The 21,331-nt window shown below is 48.9% G+C and overlaps 1 protein-coding gene across 1 annotated transcript in view; it reads right to left on the bottom strand.

Moving 5' to 3' along the window:
- The window catches only part of plcxd2 (phosphatidylinositol-specific phospholipase C, X domain containing 2), a 36,134-nt gene that overhangs the window by 5,586 nt on the left and 9,217 nt on the right, over positions 1 to 21,331 (bottom strand). The window contains exon 2 of the mRNA XM_043700267.2: positions 5,970 to 6,433. Coding sequence (XP_043556202.2) covers positions 5,970 to 6,433 — 464 coding nt within the window. The remainder of the gene's footprint in view (positions 1 to 5,969; positions 6,434 to 21,331) is intronic.

Below are 21,331 nucleotides of genomic sequence, written 5' to 3'. Positions count from 1 at the left end.
CATAGAGTCGTACAGCAAGGAAACAGACTCTTCGGTCCAACCCGTCCACGTCGAGAATGTTCTTAATTAAACTAGTCCCACTTGCTTGTATTTGGCCCATATCCCTCCAAATGTTTCCTATTCATGCACTTATCCAAATGCCTTTTAAATGTTGTAACTTCATTCACCACTTGCTCTGGAAGTTCTTTTCACACATGAATGATTCGCTGTGTAAAACAATTGCCCTCATGTCCTTTTTAAATATTTCTCCTCTCATCTAGTTTTCCCTCTCCCACCTAAGGGAAAAGACCTTTGCTACTCATCTTATCTATGTCCCCTTGTGATTATATAAACCTCAATCATGTCAACCCTCAAAAAAGTTCCAGCCTTTCCAGTCCATTTTCATATCACAAACCCTCCATTCTCACCAACTTCCTGCTAAATCATTTCTGAACCCTCTCCAGCTCAATAATATACTTCATATAACAGGGTGACCAGAACAGCAGAGTACTCCCGAAGAGGCCTCACTAATGTCTTATACAACCTCAACGTGAAGTCCCAACCTTTGTACTGAAACATCTGAGCAAGGAAGCCAAATGTGCTAAACGCCTTCTTAACCACGCTGTTATGCAAATCTCAAAGAATTATTTACCCAAAACCCTAGGTCGCTCGGCTCTACAACGCTACCCAAAGCCCTACCATTAATTGTATAAGTCCTGCCCTTATCTGTTTTGCCAAAATGTAACACCTCACTTTTATCCAAATTAAACTCCATCTGCCACTCCTCAGTCCATTGACCCGAATGATCAGATGGGATGAAATAGTCTAGACGAGGAACTTATGAAATGTTTGCATGACAATTTCTTAGACCAGCATGTTATGGCACCAACCAGAGAACAGGCTGTATTAGATCTGGTTTTGATCAACAAGACAGGATTAGTTACAAACCTCATAGCGAAAATGCCCCTCAGTAGCAGTAACCTCATATTGTTGAATTTACACAGTTTATGGGACAGTAGGTCCAAAAAGACTTTAAATTTAAACAAGGCATGAAAGAAGAGATGGCAAAAGTGAACTGGCAATTTAGGTTAAGGAATAGGTTAGTCGAGATGCAGTGGGAAACGTTTAAGGAGATATTCCAGACAGCACAGAACAGACATGTTCCAACAAATAAGAACAATTCCAAGGGATGGGATCTGACATCTGTGATTAACTCAGAATCTCAACGATAGTATCAGATGGAAAAGAAAAGACTTACAGTTGCACAAAGGTAGGTGACAGATCAGAAGATTGCACAGAATATAAAATACCAGCAAGAAAAATTACTGCAAGATTGAAATGAAGGGAAAATTAGAGTGCAAGAGGAAGTCAGCTAAAAATATGAAATCAAGACAGGAAAAATTTCTTCAGGAATTTAAAAAAGCAAAGTTTAACAAAGCATAGAAAATGGATCCGGGGAAATATTGATGATAAAAAATAAGGAGCTGGCAGACGAACTGAACAGATAATATGCCTCGATCTTCACTAAACCAAATACAAGTAACATCCGGAAATAGCTGTAAGTCAGGAATTGAAAGGGAGGGAGGAAATAGTAAATTACTAGAACTGAGAGTTGATGAGTTCCCAGCCCGTGATGGATTTTGTCCTAGGGTTTTAAAATGTAATAGCTAGTGAGATAGTTGATGCATTAATTTTAATTTTCCAAAACTCAGTAAGTTTGGGTAAGGTTCCTTTAGATTGGAAAATAACTAATTAACTTCTTTATTCAAAAAGGGGGAGACACAGGAAGCAGGAAACTACAGGCCAGGTGTAGCTTATCATCCATCATAGTGAAAATGTTTGAAGTTTTTATTTCAGTCATTATAACAGGGATACGTCAGAGGTCATCAGACAGAGCCAGCGTGGTTTTGTTAAAAGAAAATTAAAATTTAGAATTCCTACAGTGGGGAAACAGGCCCTTCGGCTCAACCAGTCCACACCGATCCTCCGAAGAGTAACCCACCCAGTCCCATTCCCCGACCCTATATTTACCTCTGATTAATAACCTACACTCCGGGGAATTTAGCATGGCCAATTCACCTAACCTGCACATCTTTGGATTGTGGGAGGAAACCCACACAGATACGGGGAGAATGTGCAAACTCCACACAGACAGTCACCTGAGGCTGGTCATTGGCGTTGTAAGACAGAAGAGCTAGCCACTGAGTCATTTAAGTTCTTTGAAGAAGTAACTTGTGTTGTAGATAAAGGGGAACCAGTGGATGGATTATACTTAGATTTTAAAAAGGCATTTGATAAGGTGCCACATCAGAGGTTAGTGCACAAAATAAAAGCTCATGGTGTTGGGGGTAACAGTGACCTAGATAAAAGACTGGCTGGTGAACAGGAAGTAGAGTGTAGGAATAAGTGAGTGTTTTTCAGCCTGTCAGGATGTGACAACAGTATGTCACAGAGGTCAGTGCTGGGCTCTCTTTACAATTTACAGAAATGATTTAGTTGGAGGGATTGAAGGTATGGAGCTAAATTGACTGATGGCACAGAGATAGGTAGGAAAGTGAATTGTGAAGAGGATATAAGGGGCCTACAAAAGTCTGGCAAATGGAATAAAATGTGGAAAAGTGTGTAATCGTCCATTTTAGCAGAAAGAATAAAAAAAGAAGCATATTATCCAAATGGTGAGCAGTTGCAGAGCTCAGAGACGCAGAGGGATCTGGGTAACTGAATACATGAATCGCTCCAAGTTAGTGTGCAGGAAAACTAATAGACAGTTACAAAACGAAGAACTGTGGGTGCTGGAGACCTGAAACAAACTAAGACAGAGATCGCTAGAGAAATTCAGCAGGCCTTGCAGCTTCTGAAGTGGGGTCACAAGACTCGAAACATTACCTCTGCTTCTCTCTTCGCAGAGGCTGCCAGACCTGCTGAGTTTCTCAGAATCTGCAATGTTTTGCTTTTATTCGAGTTGTAAAGCCGTTAGACCAGGCCTGCAGCAGGTGGTGAGGGGAAAAAACACACACTTGACCTCACTCTTACCATTCTGCCACTACAGGCGCATCAGTCTGTGATAGTATCAGTAAGAGTGACCATTGCACTGTCCTTGTGGAGACGAAGCCCCACCTTCACATTGAGAATACCCTTCATTGTGTTGTGTGGCACTATCACCGTGCTAAATGGGACAGACTTCAGACAGATCTAGCAACTGAAGACTGGGCATCCATGAGGCGCTGTGGGCCACCAACAGCAGCAGAATTATACTCCAGTACAATCTGCAACCTTAAGGCCTGGTATGTCCCCCACTCAGCCATTACCATCAGGATCAATCGTGGTTCAATAGAGAGTGCAGGAGGGCACGCCAGAAGCAACACCAGCATGAAGTGTCAAGCTGGTGAAGCCACCAAACAGGACTACTTGCGGCGGCAAAAGTGAGGACTGCAGATGCTGGAAATCAGATTAGCTTGGTGCTGGAAAAGCACAGCCAGTCAGGCAGCATCCGAGGAGCAGGAAAATCAATGTTTCGGGAAAAAGCCCTTCATCAGGACTGAAGGCAGGGAGCCTCCAGGGTGGAGAGATAAATGGGAGGGGGGTGTGGGGCTGGGGAGAAGGCAGCAAAGAGTACAATAGGTGGATGAGGGTGGGGATGGAGGTGATAGGTCAGAGAGGAGGGTGGGTTGAAGGTAGCGAAGAGTAAAATGGGTGGATGGGGGTGGGGATGAAGGCGATAGGGCAGAGAGGAGGGTGGAGCAGATAGGTGGGAAGGGTGATTGGCAGGTAGGGCAGGTCATGAGGATGGTGCTGAGCTGGAAGGTTGGAGCTGGGGTGAGGTGGGGGAAGGGGAAATGAGGAAACTGGTGAAGTCCACATTGATGCCCTGGGGTTGGAGAGTCCCGAGGTGGAAGATGAGGCGTTCTTCCTCCAGGTGTCGGATGGTGAGGGAGTGGCGGTGAAGGAGGCCCAGGACCTGCATATCCTCAGGAGAGTGGGAGGGGGAGTTGAAATGTTGGGCCACAGGGCGGTGTGGTTGATTGGTGCGGGTGTCTCGGAGATGTTCCCTAAAGCACTCTGCTAGGAGGACTACTTGTGTGTCAAGCAGCACGAGCAGCAAGTGATGAACAGATCTAAGCGATTCCACAACCATGGAGAAGACTTGATCAGGGGGTGCAGTCCTGCCCTCTAACAGTCAATATGAGAACCACTGCTTCTTTTGATAAATGTTTATACCTTGTGTTGGAGGACAATTACTTGGTTGAAACAGACACAGATCAAAGTTTGTGCGAAGATTTGTAGCTCGGGTGCTCGTTGTTGTGGTTCTGTTCGCCGAGCTGGAAGTTTTTGTTGCAAACGTTTTGTCCCCTGGCTAGGCGACATCATCAGTGCTTGGGAGCCTCCTGCGAAGCGCTTCTTTGATGTTTCCTCCGGTGTTTATAGTGGTCTGTCCCTGCCGCTTCCGGTTGTCAGTTTCAGCTGTCTGCTGTAGTGGTTGGTATATTGGGTCCAACATTCATCCACAAACTCCATCAACAAACACGTCGACCTGGACCCAATATACCAACCACTACAGCGGACAGCTGAAACTGACAACCGGAAGCGGCAGGGACAGACCACTATAAACACCGGAGGAAACATCAAAGAAGCGCTTTGCAGGAGGCTCCCAAGCACTGATGATGTTGCCTAGCCAGGGGATGAAACGTTTGCAACAAAAACTTCCAGCTCGGTGAACAGAACCACAACAGACACAGATTTCAGAAGTGGAATAAATAATGAGAATACCAGTCATTAGGAGGCCATTACTGGATTGGTGAACCCGGGTTGATCTCCTGGCTTGATGGTAATGGTTGAGTGGGGGATATACCGAGCCATGAGGTTACAGATTGCGCTGGAGAACAATTCTGCTGCTGTTGATGGCCCACAGCACCTCATGGATGCCCAGTCTTGAGCTGCTAGATCTATTTGAAGCCTATCCCATTTAGCGTGGAGATAGTGCCACACAACACAATGGAGTTTATTCTCAATGTGAAGTCAGGACTTTGATACCACAAGGACTGTGCGGTGGTTGCTCTTACAAATACTGTCACGGGCAGACGCAACTGCAGCCAGCAGATTGATAAGCATGAGGTCAAGTATGTTTTGCCCTCTTGTTGGTTCCCTCACTATCTGCCACAGACCCAGCCTAGCAGCTACCTCCTTTAGGAGCTGACCAGCTCAATCAGCGATGCTGCTACCGAGCCCCCCCCTTGGAAAACCCCCACCCAGAGTACATTTTGCACCCTTGCCACCCTCCATACTTCCAGAGTCTAGATTAAAGCGGTGCTGGAAAAGCACAGCAGGTCAGGCAGCATCCGAGGAGCAGGAAAATTGACCTTTCAGGCAAAAGCCCTTCATCAGGAAGGGAGGCAGGGAGCCTGCAGGGTGGAGAGCCCTCCATGTGCTGTTTAACCAATCCATCAGCCAAAGGAGGATAGTACGTGGTAATCAGCAGGAGGTTTCCTTGCCAATATTTAACCAGAAGCCAATGAGACTTCATGGGGTCCGGAGTGACTGTTAATGACCCCTCTCAGCTGTGCCACCATGTTTGATGGGCCTGTACTTAATAAGACCATAACACCAGAAGAAATAGCAACAGGACACTCAATAGGATCCTGATTGACCTGACCAATACCACGGTTGAGCCCACCGTTTACGGATTTGATACAATATTAGTATTGAAATAGGAACTGTTATGGAAGAATTACTCAATAGAGTGTTCTATAAAAAAAATTACCAGGAGATGCAGAAATTCCCTCACGAAGTTAAAAATCACTCAACACCAGGTTATAGTCCAACAGGTTTAATTGGAAGCTCACTAGCTTTCGGAGCGACGCTCCTTCATCAGGTGGTAGTGTCGCTCCGAAAGCTAGTGTGATTCCAATTAAACCTGTTGGACTATAACCTGGTGTTGTGTGATTTTTTAACATTACTGCCATAATAACTTCCAGAGAACTTGGAGCACTAACCTGATACTTGTGTTCCCATAAATACTGCAGCGTTATTTCCTCCACTAGGTTAGCTCGGCAGAGTTTGGGTCCGAAGGTGTTTCTAAGCATCCGGATAAGGTATTCGTGGTTTGAGTCGTCCATTTCATAGTAGTGGTTGAAGTCGAGGAAGACCACCTCTTTGGTGTGAGCTGTCAAGAAGCTGTCAATCTCGATCAGACCGTCGTGAACCTTACTGCCGAACAAACCATGAATAAAATAAAGTTCCTCGCTGTCCCCGGGTTTGGTAGAAACGCGGAGGTCAAAATAACGGATGCCGGCCTCCAGCTGCTCCCGAAATGTCAAGCTTTGTGTCACAGACCACCTCTTCATCATCTTCTTCCAGAAGGACCGGAAAATCCCAGCCATGTGCCTGACCACGACTGGCTGGTCCGGCCCCACGGGGGATTTTTCATCAATCCAAAAGCTAAAGGAATCGTGAGATCCTGCAGAAAGGGAAGCGGAAACGGGAAGTGGTGAGAGGACAGTTCTTAAAAGACCCTTCTCTCACTCTCAATCTCAACGCCACCCTGTGCATTCGTATTTAGCAGAAGTCCCAGCAACCTGACAGGGACACAGGGTCTGGGGCGTGCACCATGGCATCACTCCGGTGGTCAGAACGTTGTCACGGTTACCACAGGAAAAACGAATGGGAAAATTTTGACATTGCAGTGAACAACGGCAGGAACTGACAGAAATGTGCGGCCAAGATTTGGTGCCAGATTCCATGTCACATTTGCCCTGCTCTGTCCTTGACAGTTCAGCAAGCTGACCCCTGACCTTGCGAGGTCCATGCAACGTTAACAGTAGCAGAGGAGATCGCTCAGCCCATTAGCATGTCTGCTGTATCCATGGAGACCAAAAGCCAGAAAAACAGTTAAGTGCGTGGGGGACAGGTAGAGAGGAACGCTGTCTCCCACCACCCCTCCAAAGCTGATTCTCTGAGCTGCCCTCCCAGTGAGAATATTCCGGAAGCTGGAGGGTTTCTGACTGTGCTCTGTGCAATGTATTCCTTCACTTGGGAGGTCTGGCCCAGCTGCTGTAAAGAGCTGTATCCAGCTACAAGCTAAAGTGCAAGTTAATCCCAAAATGGAAGATTGATCAGCAGTATAACTGCCATCCACTCCACAATCAACTTCAAAGGGAGAGTACATTCAATTGGAAAGTCGGAATGACTTTGAAAATATGGTCCTCACGCTAAATTAGAAGCATCATTAGTAAGGATTGGTTCATTCACGTTTCACATCAGTAGATTCAGAATGGAAGCACAGAGAGCAGCCACTTTAATTCACACACGTACGGAATCATTCAGTACATATCTGGCCCTTCAGCCCATCAAATCTGTACTACCAAAAGTAAACTACTACCTAGGATCTCACTTTCCTACACCTTGACTGTTATGACATTTCAAGTGCTCATCCATGTACTTTTGAAAGATTGTGAGGTTTCCCACCTCAACATCCCCCCCCACTCCCAGGCAGGATATTCCAAACACCCACCAAGCTCTGGGTGAACCCGTTTTTGCTGAAATCCCCTACTGCCGTTCCCATTAAAATTCTCCTCTTTGTCACTGACAATGTCACAATAACTCAGAAACAGGCCATTCAGCCCAATGTGATCACCAAATGAGTATCTCACTCCCTGTCATTTCACAATAGCCCACAAACTTCTCCTTTTCAGATGAAGGTCGAATTGCATTTTGATAGCTCAGTGATCCTCCCTCCCCCCACACTCTCAGACAGTACATCCCAGACACTAACCCCTCGAGTGAACCTGCCTCCCCCACACTCTCAGACAATACACCCCAGACCCTAGCCCCTCGAGTGAACCTGCCTCCCCCACACTCTCAGACAATACACCCCAGACCCTAACCCCTCAAGTGAACCTGCCTCCCCCCACACTCTCAGACAGTACATCCCAGATCCTAACCCCTTGAGTGAACGTGCCTCCCCCCACACTCGCAGACATTACACCCAAGACCCTAACCCCTCGAGTGAGCCTGCATCTCCCCTCACTCTCAGACTGTACATCCCAGACCGTAATCCCTCGAGTGAACCTCCCTTCCCCCTCACTCTCAGACTGTACATCTCAGACCCTAACCCCTCAAGTGAACCTCCCTTCCCCCCACACTCTCAGACAGTTCATTCCAGACCCTAACCCCTCGAGTGAACCTGCCACTCTCAAACTCTCAGACAGTACATCCCAGATCCTTACCCCTCGAGTGCACTTCCCTTCCCCCCGACTCACAGACAGTACACCACAGACACTAACCCCTCGAGTGAATCTGCCTCCCCACACACTCTCAGACAGTACACCCCAGACCCTAACCCCTCGAGTGAACCTCCCACCCCCCACACTGTCAGACAGTACACCCCAGACCCTAACCCCTCGAGTGAACCTCCCTCCCCCCACACTCTCAGACAGTACACCCCAGACCCTAACCCCTCGAGTGAACCTCCCTCCCCCCACACTCTCAGACAGTACATCCCAGACCCTAATCCCTCGAGTGAACCTCCCTCCCCCCCACACTCTCAGACAGTACATTCCAGACCATAACCCCTCGAGTGAACCTCCCTCCCCCCCACACTCTCAGACAGTACATCCCAGACCCTAACCCCTCGAGTGAACCTCCCTCCCCCCCACACTCTCAGACAGTACATCCCAGACCCTAATCCCTCGAGTGAACCTCCCTCCCCCCACACTCTCAGACAGTACATCCCAGACCCTAACCCCTCGAGTGAACCTCCCTCCCCCCCACACTCTCAGACAGTACATCCCAGACCCTAACCCCTCGAGTGAACCTGCCTCCCCCACACTCTCAGACAGTACATCCCAGACCCTAACCCCTCGAGTGAACCTGCCTCCCCCACACTCACAGACAGTACATGCCAGACCCTAACCCCTCGAGTGAACCTCCCTCCCCCCACACTCACAGACAGTACATGCCAGACCCTAACCCCTCGAGTGAACCTGCCTCCCCCACACTCTCAGACAGTACACCCCAGACCCTAACCCCTCAAGTGAACCTCCCTCCCCCACACTCTCAGACAGTACACCCCAGACCCTAACCCCTCGAGTAATCCTACCTCCCCCACACTGTCACACAGTACATCCCAAACCTAACCCCTTGGGTGAACCTGCCTCCCCCACACTCTCAGACAGTACATCCCAGACCCTAACCCCTTGAGTTAACCTCCCTTCCCCCACACTCTCAGACAGTACATCCCAGACCCTAACCCCTTGAGTTAACCTCCCTTCCCCCACACTCTCAGACAGTACATCCCAGACCCTAACCCCTCGAGTGAGCCTGCATCCCCCTCACTCTCAGACAGTACATCCCAGACCCTAACCCCTCGAGTGAACCTGCCTCCCCCACACTCTCAGACAATACACCCCAGACCCTAGCCCCTCGAGTGAACCTGCCTCCCCCACACTCTCAGACAATACACCCCAGACCCTAAACCCTCAAGTGAACCTGCCTCCCCCCACACTCTCAGACAGTACATCCCAGATCCTAACCCCTTGAGTGAACGTGCCTCCCCCCACACTCGCAGACATTACACCCAAGACCCTAACCCCTCGAGTGAGCCTGCATCTCCCCTCACTCTCAGACTGTACATCCCAGACCGTAATCCCTCGAGTGAACCTCCCTTCCCCCTCACTCTCAGACTGTACATCTCAGACCCTAACCCCTCAAGTGAACCTCCCTTCCCCCCACACTCTCAGACAGTTCATTCCAGACCCTAACCCCTCGAGTGAACCTGCCACTCTCAAACTCTCAGACAGTACATCCCAGATCCTTACCCCTCGAGTGCACTTCCCTCCCCCCCGACTCACAGACAGTACACCACAGACACTAACCCCTCGAGTGAATCTGCCTCCCCACACACTCTCAGACAGTACACCCCAGACCCTAACCCCTCGAGTGAACCTCCCTCCCCCCACACTCTCAGACAGTACACCCCAGACCCTAACCCCTCGAGTGAACCTCCCTCCCCCCACACTCTCAGACAGTACACCCCAGACCCTAACCCCTCGAGTGAACCTCCCTCCCCCCACACTCTCAGACAGTACATCCCAGACCCTAATCCCTCGAGTGAACCTCCCTCCCCCCCACACTCTCAGACAGTACATTCCAGACCATAACCCCTCGAGTGAACCTCCCTCCCCCCCACACTCTCAGACAGTACATCCCAGACCCTAACCCCTCGAGTGAACCTCCCTCCCCCCACACTCTCAGACAGTACATCCCAGACCCTAACCCCTCGAGTGAACCTGCCTCCCCCACACTCTCAGACAGTACATGCCAGACCCTAACCCCTCGAGTGAACCTCCCTCCCCCCCACACTCACAGACAGTACATGCCAGACCCTAACCCCTCAAGTGAACCTCCCTCCCCCACACTCTCAGACAGTACATGCCAGACCCTAACCCCTCGAGTGAACCTGCCTCCCCCACACTCTCAGACAGTACACCCCAGACCCTAACCCCTCGAGTGAACCTCCCTCCCCCCACACTCTCAGACAGTACACCCCAGACCCTAACCCCTCAAGTGAACCTCCCTCCCCCACACTCTCAGACAGTACATGCCAGACCCTAACCCCTCGAGTGAACCTCCCTCCCCCCACACTCTCAGACAGTACACCCCAGACCGTAACCCCTCAAGTGAACCTCCCTCCCCCACACTCTCAGACAGTACATGCCAGACCCTAACCCCTCGAGTGAACCTGCCTCCCCCCTCACTCTCAGACAGTACATGCCAGACCCTAACCCCTCGAGTAAACCTCCCTCCCCCACACTCTCAGACAGTACATGCCAGACCCTTACCCCTCGAGTGAACCTGCCTCCCCCACACTCTCAGACAGTACATCCCAGACCCTAACCCCTCGAGTGAACCTGCCTCCCCCACACTCTCAGACAGTACATGCCAGACCCTAACCCCTCAAGTGAACCTCCCTCCCCCACACTCTCAGACAGTACATCCCAGACCCTAGCCCCTCAAGTGAACCTCCCTCCCCCACACTCTCAGACAGTACATCCCAAACCTAACCCCTTGGGTGAACCTGCCTCCCCCACACTCTCAGACAGTATATCCCAGATCCTAACCCCTCGAGTGAGCCTGCATCCCCCTCACTCTCAGACAGTACACCCCAGACCCTAACCCCTCGAGTGAACCTGCCTCCCCCACACTCACAGACAGTACACCCCAGACCCTAACCCCTCGAGTGAACCTGCCTCCCCCACACTCTCAGACAGTACATCACAGATCCTAACCCCTCGAGTGAGCCTGCATCCCCCTCACTCTCAGACTGTACATCCCAGACCCTAACCCCTCGAGTGAACCTCCCTCCCCCCACACTCTCAGACACTACATCCCAGACCCTAACCCCTCGAGTGAACCTGCCTCCCACAACACTCTCAGACAGTACATTCCAGACCCTAACCCCTCGTGAACCTCCCTCCCCCCACACTCTCAGACAGTACATTCCAGACCCTAACCCCTTGAGTGAACCTGCCTCCCACCACACTCTCAGACAGTACATTCCAGACCCTAACCCCTCGTGAACCTGCCTCCTCCACACTCTCAGACAGTTCACCCAAGACCCTAACCCCTCGAGTGAGCCTGCATCCCCCTCACGCTCAGACTGTACATCCCAGACCGTAATCCCTCGAGTGAACCTCCCTTCCCCCTCACTCTCAGACTGTACATTCCAGACCATAACGCCTCGAGTGAACCTCCCTTCCCCCACACTCTCAGACACTACATCCCAGACCCTAACCCCTCGAGTGCACTTCCCTCCCCCACACTCTCAGACAGTACATCCCAGACCCTAACCCCTCGAGTGAAACTCCCTTCCCCCACACTCTCAGACAGTACATCTCAGACCCTAACCCCTCGTGAACCTCCCTCCCCCCACACTCTCAGACAGTACATCCCAGACCCTAACCCCTCGGGTGAACCTGCCTCCTCCACACACTCAGACAGTACACCCCAGACCCTAACCCCTCGAATGAACCTCCCACCCCCGACACTCTCAGACAGTACATTCCAGACACTAACCCCTCGAGTGAACCTCCCTCCCCCCCACACTCTCAGACAGTACACCCCAGATCCTAACCCCTCAAGTGAACCTGCCTCCCCCACACTCTCAGACAGTACATCCCAGACCCTAACCCCTTTAGTGAACCTGCCTCCCCCACACTCTCAGACAGTACATCCCAGACCCTAACCCCTCAAGTGAACCTGCCTCCCCCACACTCTCAGACAGTACATCCCAGACCCTAACCCCTCAAGTGAACCTCCCTCCCCCCACACTCTCAGACAGTACATCCCAGACCTAACCCCTCGGGTGAACCTGCCTCCTCCACACTCTCAGACAGTACATCCCAGACCTAACCCCTCGAGTGAACCTGCCTCCCTCCCACACTCTCAGACAGTACATCCCAGACCCTAACCCTTGGTGTGAACCTGCCTCCCCCCACACTCTCAGACAGTACATCCCAGACCCTAACCCCTCGTGAACCTCCCTCCCCCCACACTCTCAGACAGTACATTCCAGACCCTAACCCCTTGAGTGAACCTGCCTCCCCCCACACTCTCAGACAGTACATCCCAGACCCTAACCCCTCGAATGAACCTCCCTCCCCCGACACTCTCAGACAGTACATCCCAGACCCTAACCCTTCGAGTGAACCTGCCTCCACCATAGGCTTCGACAGTACAGACCTAACCACGTGCTGTGTGAAGGGGATTTTCTTACATCTCTTTTTCTTCGTTTACCAATTATTTCAAATCTGTTCCATTTCATGCCTATGACATTTCCAGAGCTCAGCAGATGCCCTGTTAGAGTCTGCAGCACCTTCCCTGAACAACAGACACCATTCAACATCCTGTGGGCCACAGGGGAAACACAGCAAGTCTCAAACAAGTTCCCTGTGATTGACCCTATTTGGTGAATGGCACATTTTGAGCCCCTTACAGTGTGATGGTGGTCCGTGTTAAACAGGTTCAGGACCAGCCAGGGCCTTTGTGCAGGGGCCTGACCTCAACCAGGGACCCAGTACAAACCCTATATTCACTTGTGGAGTGACCCAAAACAATGCTGCAAATGCCCTCGACAGACTGAGGGGACGTGCAGCAAATCACCTTCAACTCAGCAACTGGGGAGGCAGTAACTTGGCTCCACTCTTTAGGTAATTAAATAACTGACAGTTTGTTGTGAATCTGATGATAAACTATAATGCTGCAGAAATATTAGTGTACTGCTACTTTGTAGAATCTCATATACTTCAAATAGAGCCATAGAATCAGAGAGCGTGGAAACAGACCCTTCCATCCAGCTCATCTGTTCCGATCAGATATCCTAAATTAATCTAGTCCCACTTGCCAGCATTTAGCCCTCACTCTTCGAAACCCTTCCTATTCATGTATCTATCCAGATGCCTTTTAAATGTTATCATTGTACCAGCCTCCATCACTTCCACTGGCAGCTTGTTCCATACACACACCGCCCTCTATGTCAAAAAAGTTGCTCCCTGGGTCTCTTTTAAATCTTTCCCCTCTCACCTTAAACCTATGCCCTCTAATTTTGGACTCACCCACCCTGGGGAAAAGAACTTGGCTATTAATGCCCCTTCACGATTTTATAAACCTTTGTAAGGTCACCCCTCAGCCTCTGACGCTCCAGGGAAAACAGCCCCAGCCTATTCAGCCTCTCCCTGTAGCTCAAACCCTCCAACCTTTGCAATATCCTTGCAAACCTTTTCTAAACCCTTTCAAGTTTTCTGTTTAGTATATGAGCTGCGTTATTGTGGGGTCCACAAGTAGACCTGGTGGGAGGAAGAGGTCGAGCTGTTTGGAATCCTTCAGGAAAGATTCAAAATAAGCTTGAAGAAAAACGACTTAGAATCTTAATATTAGTCTGATAAAACATTTGACTATTGCGAAACAAAGTTTTTAACCAGCATTCAGTGAATCCTGTGCTTGCATCTATACCTGCAGAGCTGCATAGCCTCTGGTCTGCAAGTTCTCTTCCAAGTGACTCACCATCCTGACTTGGAAATATATCTCCATTCGTTCAGTGTTGCTGGGTCGAAGTCCTGGAATTCCCTCCCTAACAGCATTGCATGTCTCTCTATAGCTCGTGGACTGCAGTGGGTCAATAAGTTAGCTCACTACCACCTTCTCCCAGACTTCATCAGTGACACGCATATCCCGTGGATGAATAAAAATACTCTTTGGAGCTATCACTCTACAGACCAATGATAAAATGCCTGCGACACTCAGCTAAGTTTATTGACATAGAACATAGAAAAATACAGCGCAGTACAGGCCCTTTGGCCCTCGATGTTGCGCCGATCCAAGCCCACCTAACCTACACTAGCCCACTATCCTCCATATGCCTATCCAATGCCCGTTTAAATGCCCATAAAGAGGGAGAGTCCATCACTGCTATTGGTAGGGCATTCCATGAACTCACGACTCGCTGAGTAAAGAATCTACCCCGAACATCTGTCCTATACCTACCACCCCTTAATTTAAAGCTATGCCCCCTCGTAATAGCTGACTCCATACATGGAAAAAGGTTCTCATGGTCAACCCTATCTAAACCCCTAATCATCTTGTACACCTCTATCAAGTCACCCCTAAACCTTCTTTTCTCCAATGAAAACAGCCCCAAGTGCCTCAGCCTTTCCTCATACGATCTTCCTACCATACCAGGCAACATCCTGGTAAACCTCCTCTGCACCCGTTCCAGTGCCTCCACATCCTTCCTATAGTATGGCGACCAAAACTGCACACAATACTCCAGATGAGGCCGCACCAGAGTCTTATACAACTGCAACATGACCTCAGTACTCCGGAACTCAATTCCTCTACCAATAAAAGCCAGTACGCCATATGCCTTCTTCACTGCACTATTTACCTGGGTGGCAACTTTCAGAGATCTGTGTACATGGACACCAAGATCCCTCTGCTCATCCACACTACCAAGTATCCAACCAATAGCTCAGTACCCCATCTTTTTGTTGCTCTTACCAAAGTGAATCACTTCAGACTTTACCTACATTGAACTCCATTTGCCACCTTTCTGCCCAGCTCTGCAGCTTATCTATATCCCGCTGTAACCTGACACATCCTTCCTCACTGTCAACAACTCCACCGACTTTCGTATCATCCGCAAACTTGCTCACCCAACCTTCTAGCCCCTCCTCCAGTCATTTATAAAAATGACAAACAGCAATGGTCCCAAAACAGATCCTTGCGGAACACCGCTAGTGACGGCACTCCAAGATGAAACTTTGCCATCAACTACTACCCTCTGTCTTCTTCCATCCAGCCAATTCCTAATCCAAACCTCCAACTCACCCTCAATGCCATACCTCCGTAATTCTTGCAGTAGCCTACCATGGGGAACCTTATCAAATGCCTTACTAAAATCCATATACACCACATCTACCGCTTTCCCCTCGTCCACCTCCTTAGTCACCTTCTCAAAGAATTCAATAAGGTTTGTGAGGCACGACCTTCCCTTCACAAAACCATGCTGACTATCCTTAATCACATTATTCCTATCCAGATGTTCATAAATCCTATCCCTTACACTTCTCTCTAAGATTTTGCCCACAACAGAAGTGAGACTCACCGGCCTATAGTTACTAGGGTTATCCGTACTCCCCTTCTTGAACAAGGGAACCACATTTGCTAGCCTCCAATCTTCTGGCACTACTCCTGTAGACAACGAGGACATAAAAATCAAGGCCAATGGCTCTGCAATCTCCTCCCTTGCTTCCCAGAGAATCCTAGGATAAATGCCATCAGGCCCAGGGGACTTACCTATTTCCACCCTTTCCAGAATTTCCAACACCTCTTCCCTACATACCTCAAAGCCGTCCATTCTAATTAATTGTGACTCAGTACTCACATTGACAATAATGTCCTGTTCCTGAGTGAATACTAACGAAAAGTATTCATTCAGTGTCTCCCCAATCTCTTCAGCCTCCACACACAACTTCCCACTACTATCCTTGACTGGACCTATTCCTACCCTAGTCATTAACTACCCTAGTTAAGGCGAAAGAAGTGGGAGGTGATACCTAGATGGGGGTGGCACGGTGGCTTGCACTGCTACCTCACAGAACCAGGGTCCCAGGTTCAATTCCAGCCTCGGGTGACTGTCTGTGTGGAGTTTGCACGTTCTCCCTGTGTCTGCGTGGGTTTCCTCCCATAGTCCAAAAATGTGTAGGCCAGGTGAATTGGCCATGCGAAATTGTCCGTAGTTGTTAGGAGCATTAGTCGGGGGGGTAACTTTTTCGAGGGTCGGTGTGGACTTGTTGGGCCGAAGTCAGGACTCAAATCTAATCTAATAATGGTCTTCTTGAAGCAGGTGGGAACCTCACCTCAAAGTAAGGAGAGGTTAAAGGTGTCAGTAAATACTCCTGCCTGCTGGTCCACGCAGGATCTGACTGCACAGCCAGAGATTCCATCCAGGCCAGTCGCTTTTCGTGGGTTCACCCATCTGACATCTGTGGTGGTGACCCCAGGGGCACCTGAGGCTTGGCAGGGGGGGGCAGGCGACATCATTTCACTGACCTTCTGTTCAAAACCTGCAGGGAACGCAGCGAGCTCATCGAAGAGGGTTGCATTGTATTCCGTGATTCTCCTCAGCTTCACTCTGTAGCCTTGCCACATTCGACGTGTGGTTAGTCTGGGATTCAAGAACAGTTTCTTCCCCGTTGTTACCAGACTCAAATATAAAAGTCGACCTTTCTCTGCGCTTTCTCAGTAGCTGTAACACTACATTCTGTTCTCTGAGCCTGGTGTACTCATGTAGGGTGTGATTTGTCTGGATAACATGCAAAACAATACTTTTCACTATCTCAGTGCACGTGACAATAAAATAAAACTGAATCAAAATGAAGGTTAGAGAGAAAGGAGTTCTCAACGAATGCAAGGGCTGCACACTGGGAGGGACTCAGTAACGGTCAGCATGACAGAGGGATGTCCTGAAATCCCCACTGACCTGTGGGAGCCTGTGGCCTGTGTGACTGACCCAACAGGAGAAAACCTCCTCAGAAACACACCCATCAAACTGAGGGATTTCATCAGGCATGTAGAGAGGTGCAGTTGAGGCACTGGAGGGAGCAGGAGACTCCGACTGGAAGACGATGTCGGTGAACCAGCACAGAGAGTCCTGGGTGAACTGCAGTCAGTGCAGTCCAGGAACCGGAGTAGCACGGATTTGCTAGGTTCGTGGAGACCACTCTGGACAGCAGTGGAAAATACCATCGAAATGTTTTCGGTTAGTATAGCACGTACAAACCTTCATCCGAAATACCTCCCATCGTCCCGCATGGGGACGGCGAATTCACGCATTGGTGAAAAGGTGCGTGTTTTGAGAAGAATAAATATGTAAATGAGCTGTACAAATGAAGAGTCTAATACAAGATTGGGATTATTTTTCCTCGTTAATTCATTCATGGGATGTGGACATCACTGCCAATACCATCTGAAATTACCCTTGAGAGGGCATTAAAGTTGATGTAGATCTGGAGTCACATGTGGGCCAGCCTGGGAGGGGCTTCCTTCCCTTAAAGGTCAGTATCTAAGGGGGCGAAGGAGCTGGGGTAGACCCCTCGAGCCTGCGGTACCGTTCAATAAGATCATGAAACGATGTGATTACTCCACATTCCTGGTTTCCCCTCAGTATACGTTCTCCTAATGGTTATCAACAATCTATTTCACTCTGTCTGAAAAAGATTCAAATGCTCTGCTTCCACCACCTTTTGAGGAACAAAAGGTCGAAAGACTCGACCCTCTGTGAGAAACATTTTCACCTCACCCGTGCCTTAAACGAGCAACCCCGTAATTTTAAATGATGATCCCTAGTTCAGGATTCTCCCACAAGAGGAAACGTCCTTTCCACACCCACTGGGTCAAACCCCTTCAGGATCCTAAATGTTTCAATTAAGTCACTCTTCTCAACACCAGAGGATACCGGCCTGGACTGTCTAGCTATTCTTCATAAGGCAACCTGTTCATTCTAATTCAAGAGAGTGAGGGGGCAGAGCTGAGTGTGGAGGCCATCACTAAGGAGAAGATGCTAGAAAAATGGCCTGCAGGTGGATAAATCACCTGAACCAGATGGACTACACCTCAGAGTTCTAAAGGAGATAGCTGAAGAGATAGGGGAGGTGTTAGATTAGATTACTTACAGTGTGGAAACAGGCCCTTGGCCACCGACCCGCCAAAGCGTAACCCACCCAGACCCATTCCCCTACATTTACCCCTTCACCTAACACTACGGGCAATTTAGCATGGCCAATTTGCCTAACCTGCACATTTTTTGGATTGTGGGAGGAAACCGGAGCACCCGGAGGAAACCCACGCAGACACGGGGAGAACGTGCAAACTCCACACAGTCAGTCGCCTGAGGCGGGAATTGAACCCGGCTCTCTGGCGGTGTGAGGTAACAGTGCTAACCACTGTGCCACCGTGCCACCTGATCTTCCAGGAATTGCTAGAGTCAGAGAGGGTTTCAGAAGACTGGAAAATCACTAATGTGACCCCCCTGTTTAAAAATGGAGTAAGGCAAAAGACGGAAAATTATAGACCAATTAACCTAACTCCTATGGTGGGTAAGATCCTGGGATCCATTGTGAAGGATGAGATTTCTGAATACCTGGAAATGTATGGCAAAATAGGGCAAAGTCAATGGTTTCATCATTGTCTGACAAATTTGCTGGAATTCTTTGAGGAAGTAATGAGCAGGTTAGACCAAGGAGAGCCAATGAATGTTATCCAGCTGGACTTGAAGAAGGCCTTTGCCAAGATGCTACACAGGAGGCTACTGAGTAAGATAAGGGCCCATGGTGTCAGAGACAAGGTACTAGCATGGATACAAACCTGGCTGTCTGGCAGGAAGCAGAGAGTGGGGATAAAAGGGTCCTTCTCAGGATGGCAGCTGGTGACAAGTGGTGTTCCGCAAGGCTCAGTGTTGGGACAACCTTTTACTTTAAACAGTAACAATCTAGATGAAGGAACTGAGGGCATTCTGACTAGGTTTGCAGACAATACAAAGATAGGTAGAGGGACAGGTAGCATTGAGGAGGTGGGGAGGCTGCAGAAGGATTTGGAGAAGTTAGGAGAGTGGGTAAAGAAGTGGCAGATGGAGTACCATGGGAAAGTGTGAGGTCATGCACTTTGGGAGGAAGAATAGAGGATGGACTATTTTCTCAATGAGGGGAAAACTCAGAAGCCTGAAATGCAAAGAGACTCTAGTCCAGGATTCTCTCAAGATAAACTTGCAGGTTGAGTCAGTAGTTAGGAAGGCAAACGCAATGATGGCATTTATTATGAGGTGACTTGAATATAAGATCAAGGATGTATTTCTGAGGCTGTATAAGTCTCTGGTCAGACCACATTTGGAGTACTGTGTGCAGTTTTAGGCACCATATCTCAGAAAGGATGTACTGACCCTGGAGCGTGTTCAGAGGAGGTTAATGAGAATGGGCCCAGGAATAAAAGCTTAACATATGAGGAACATTTGAGGACTCAGGGTTTAAATTTCTGGGGGTAGCACGGTGGCTCAGTGGTTAGCACTGCTGCCTCACAGCGCCAGGGGTCCGGGTTCGATTCTAGCCTTGGGCGACTGTCTGTGTGGAGTTTGCACGTTCTCTCCGTGTCTGCATGGGTTTCCTCCGGGTGCTCCGGTTTCCTCCCACATTCCAAAGATGTGCAGGTCAGGTGAATTGGCCATGCTAAATTGCCCGTAGTGTCAGGGATGTGTAGGTTAGATGCATTAATCAGGGGTAAATATAGGATAAGGGTAGGGGAATGGATCTGGGTAGGTTATTCTTCAGAGGCGGGTGTGGATTCTATGATTCTAAATTCGTTGGAGTTTAGAAGGATGAAGGGGGATCTAATTGAAACATATAGAATACTGAATGGCCTGGACAGAGTAGATGTTGGGAAGATGTTTCCATTGGTAGAAGAGACAGGACCCGAGGGCATAGGCTTAGAATAAAAGGGAGACCTTTTAGAACGGAGATAAGGAGAAACCTCTTCAGCCAGAGAGTGGGGAATCTATGGAATTCATTGCCACTGAAGGCTGTGGAGGACAGGTCAGTGAGTATATGTAAGACTGAGATAGATAGGTTCTTGAGTATCAAGGGTTACAGGGAGAGAGTGGGAGAATGGGGTTGAGAAACTTATCAGCCAGGATTGAATGGCAGAGATTCGAAGGACTGAATGGCCTAAATTCTGCTCCTATGCCTTAAGGCCTTAAATATTAGCCTGGTAAAGTCTCTCTACCTGCAATGCATTAACATCCTTCTTGAGTGAACCAGCTTTTATTTTTAACAATGATATCAGAGTCATAAATGAGACTGACTTTAAAAAGACAGATTTTAAATTTGTGAAATTTGGAATTAAGAGTCTAATGATGACCATGAATCGATTGTTGAAAAAAAGCCATCTGGTTCACTAATGTCCTTTAAGGAAGGAAATTGCCAACCTTACCTGGTCTGGCCTACATGTGACTCCAGACCCACAGTAATGTGGTTGACTCTTAACTGCCCTCTGGGCAATTAGTGATGGGCAATAAAAGATGAGCTAGCCAGAGATACCCCCATCCTGTGGAGACAAGAAAAGAAACTGTGAAGGTGCTTGAGCAGTACCAGCACCTGCACACAATGTATGGCTTTGACAAAGGGTTAAGGGAAGAGGCACTCACTCAGTCTCATTAGTCTACAAGGAAAAACTAGGGTCAATGGAAGATAAGACAGGTATCACACCAACATCACACTTTTTAATCATTCGTCTTACCAGCCCACAGCAACACATGGGACTGTATGTTTAATTGCCAGTGGTGAAGAGGGAGAAGATTTGAAAATTGCATCTTTAATCTATGGCTGACAATGATCCTCAGGACAGTTTGTGGTTTTTCCAAAGGGCCTTGGGGCTGTCCATGGTCAACTGAGGGCCCCTGAGGTTTCTGAAGCAGTTATGAGTAATGTCCAGAAAGGAAGCCTCGACAGGCCAAATATCCTGCTGACTCATGGGTAGCCCTGCCATGTGACCGGCCAAACTGGATTGATTTGGTTGATTTAGGAATGCACTAGACACAGAAGCACCCACAAGCGGGGTAAGGAGTGGCACTTAAACCTCCAAACATCTCATCAACTTGACCCATCAAGCACCAGCGATCCAAAAAATGGCAGAATCTGCGGACTGTAGGATGCATCGAACTGGAGTGAAAACAATTCATCTTCAGTTCTGAAGTCAAAGAAGGGACCTATCTGCTACAGAACAGCACTTTCAATCCAATTTTTTCTAGCTGTAG

Source organism: Chiloscyllium plagiosum, unplaced genomic scaffold, assembly GCF_037043375.1.
Source record: "Chiloscyllium plagiosum isolate Xiang-an unplaced genomic scaffold, Cpla_swu_hap1 HiC_scaffold_12, whole genome shotgun sequence".
NCBI classification, from domain to species: Eukaryota; Metazoa; Chordata; class Chondrichthyes; order Orectolobiformes; family Hemiscylliidae; genus Chiloscyllium; species Chiloscyllium plagiosum.
Note: the sequence above shows the minus strand (reverse complement) of the source record. Positions and strands in the feature narration are given on the sequence as shown.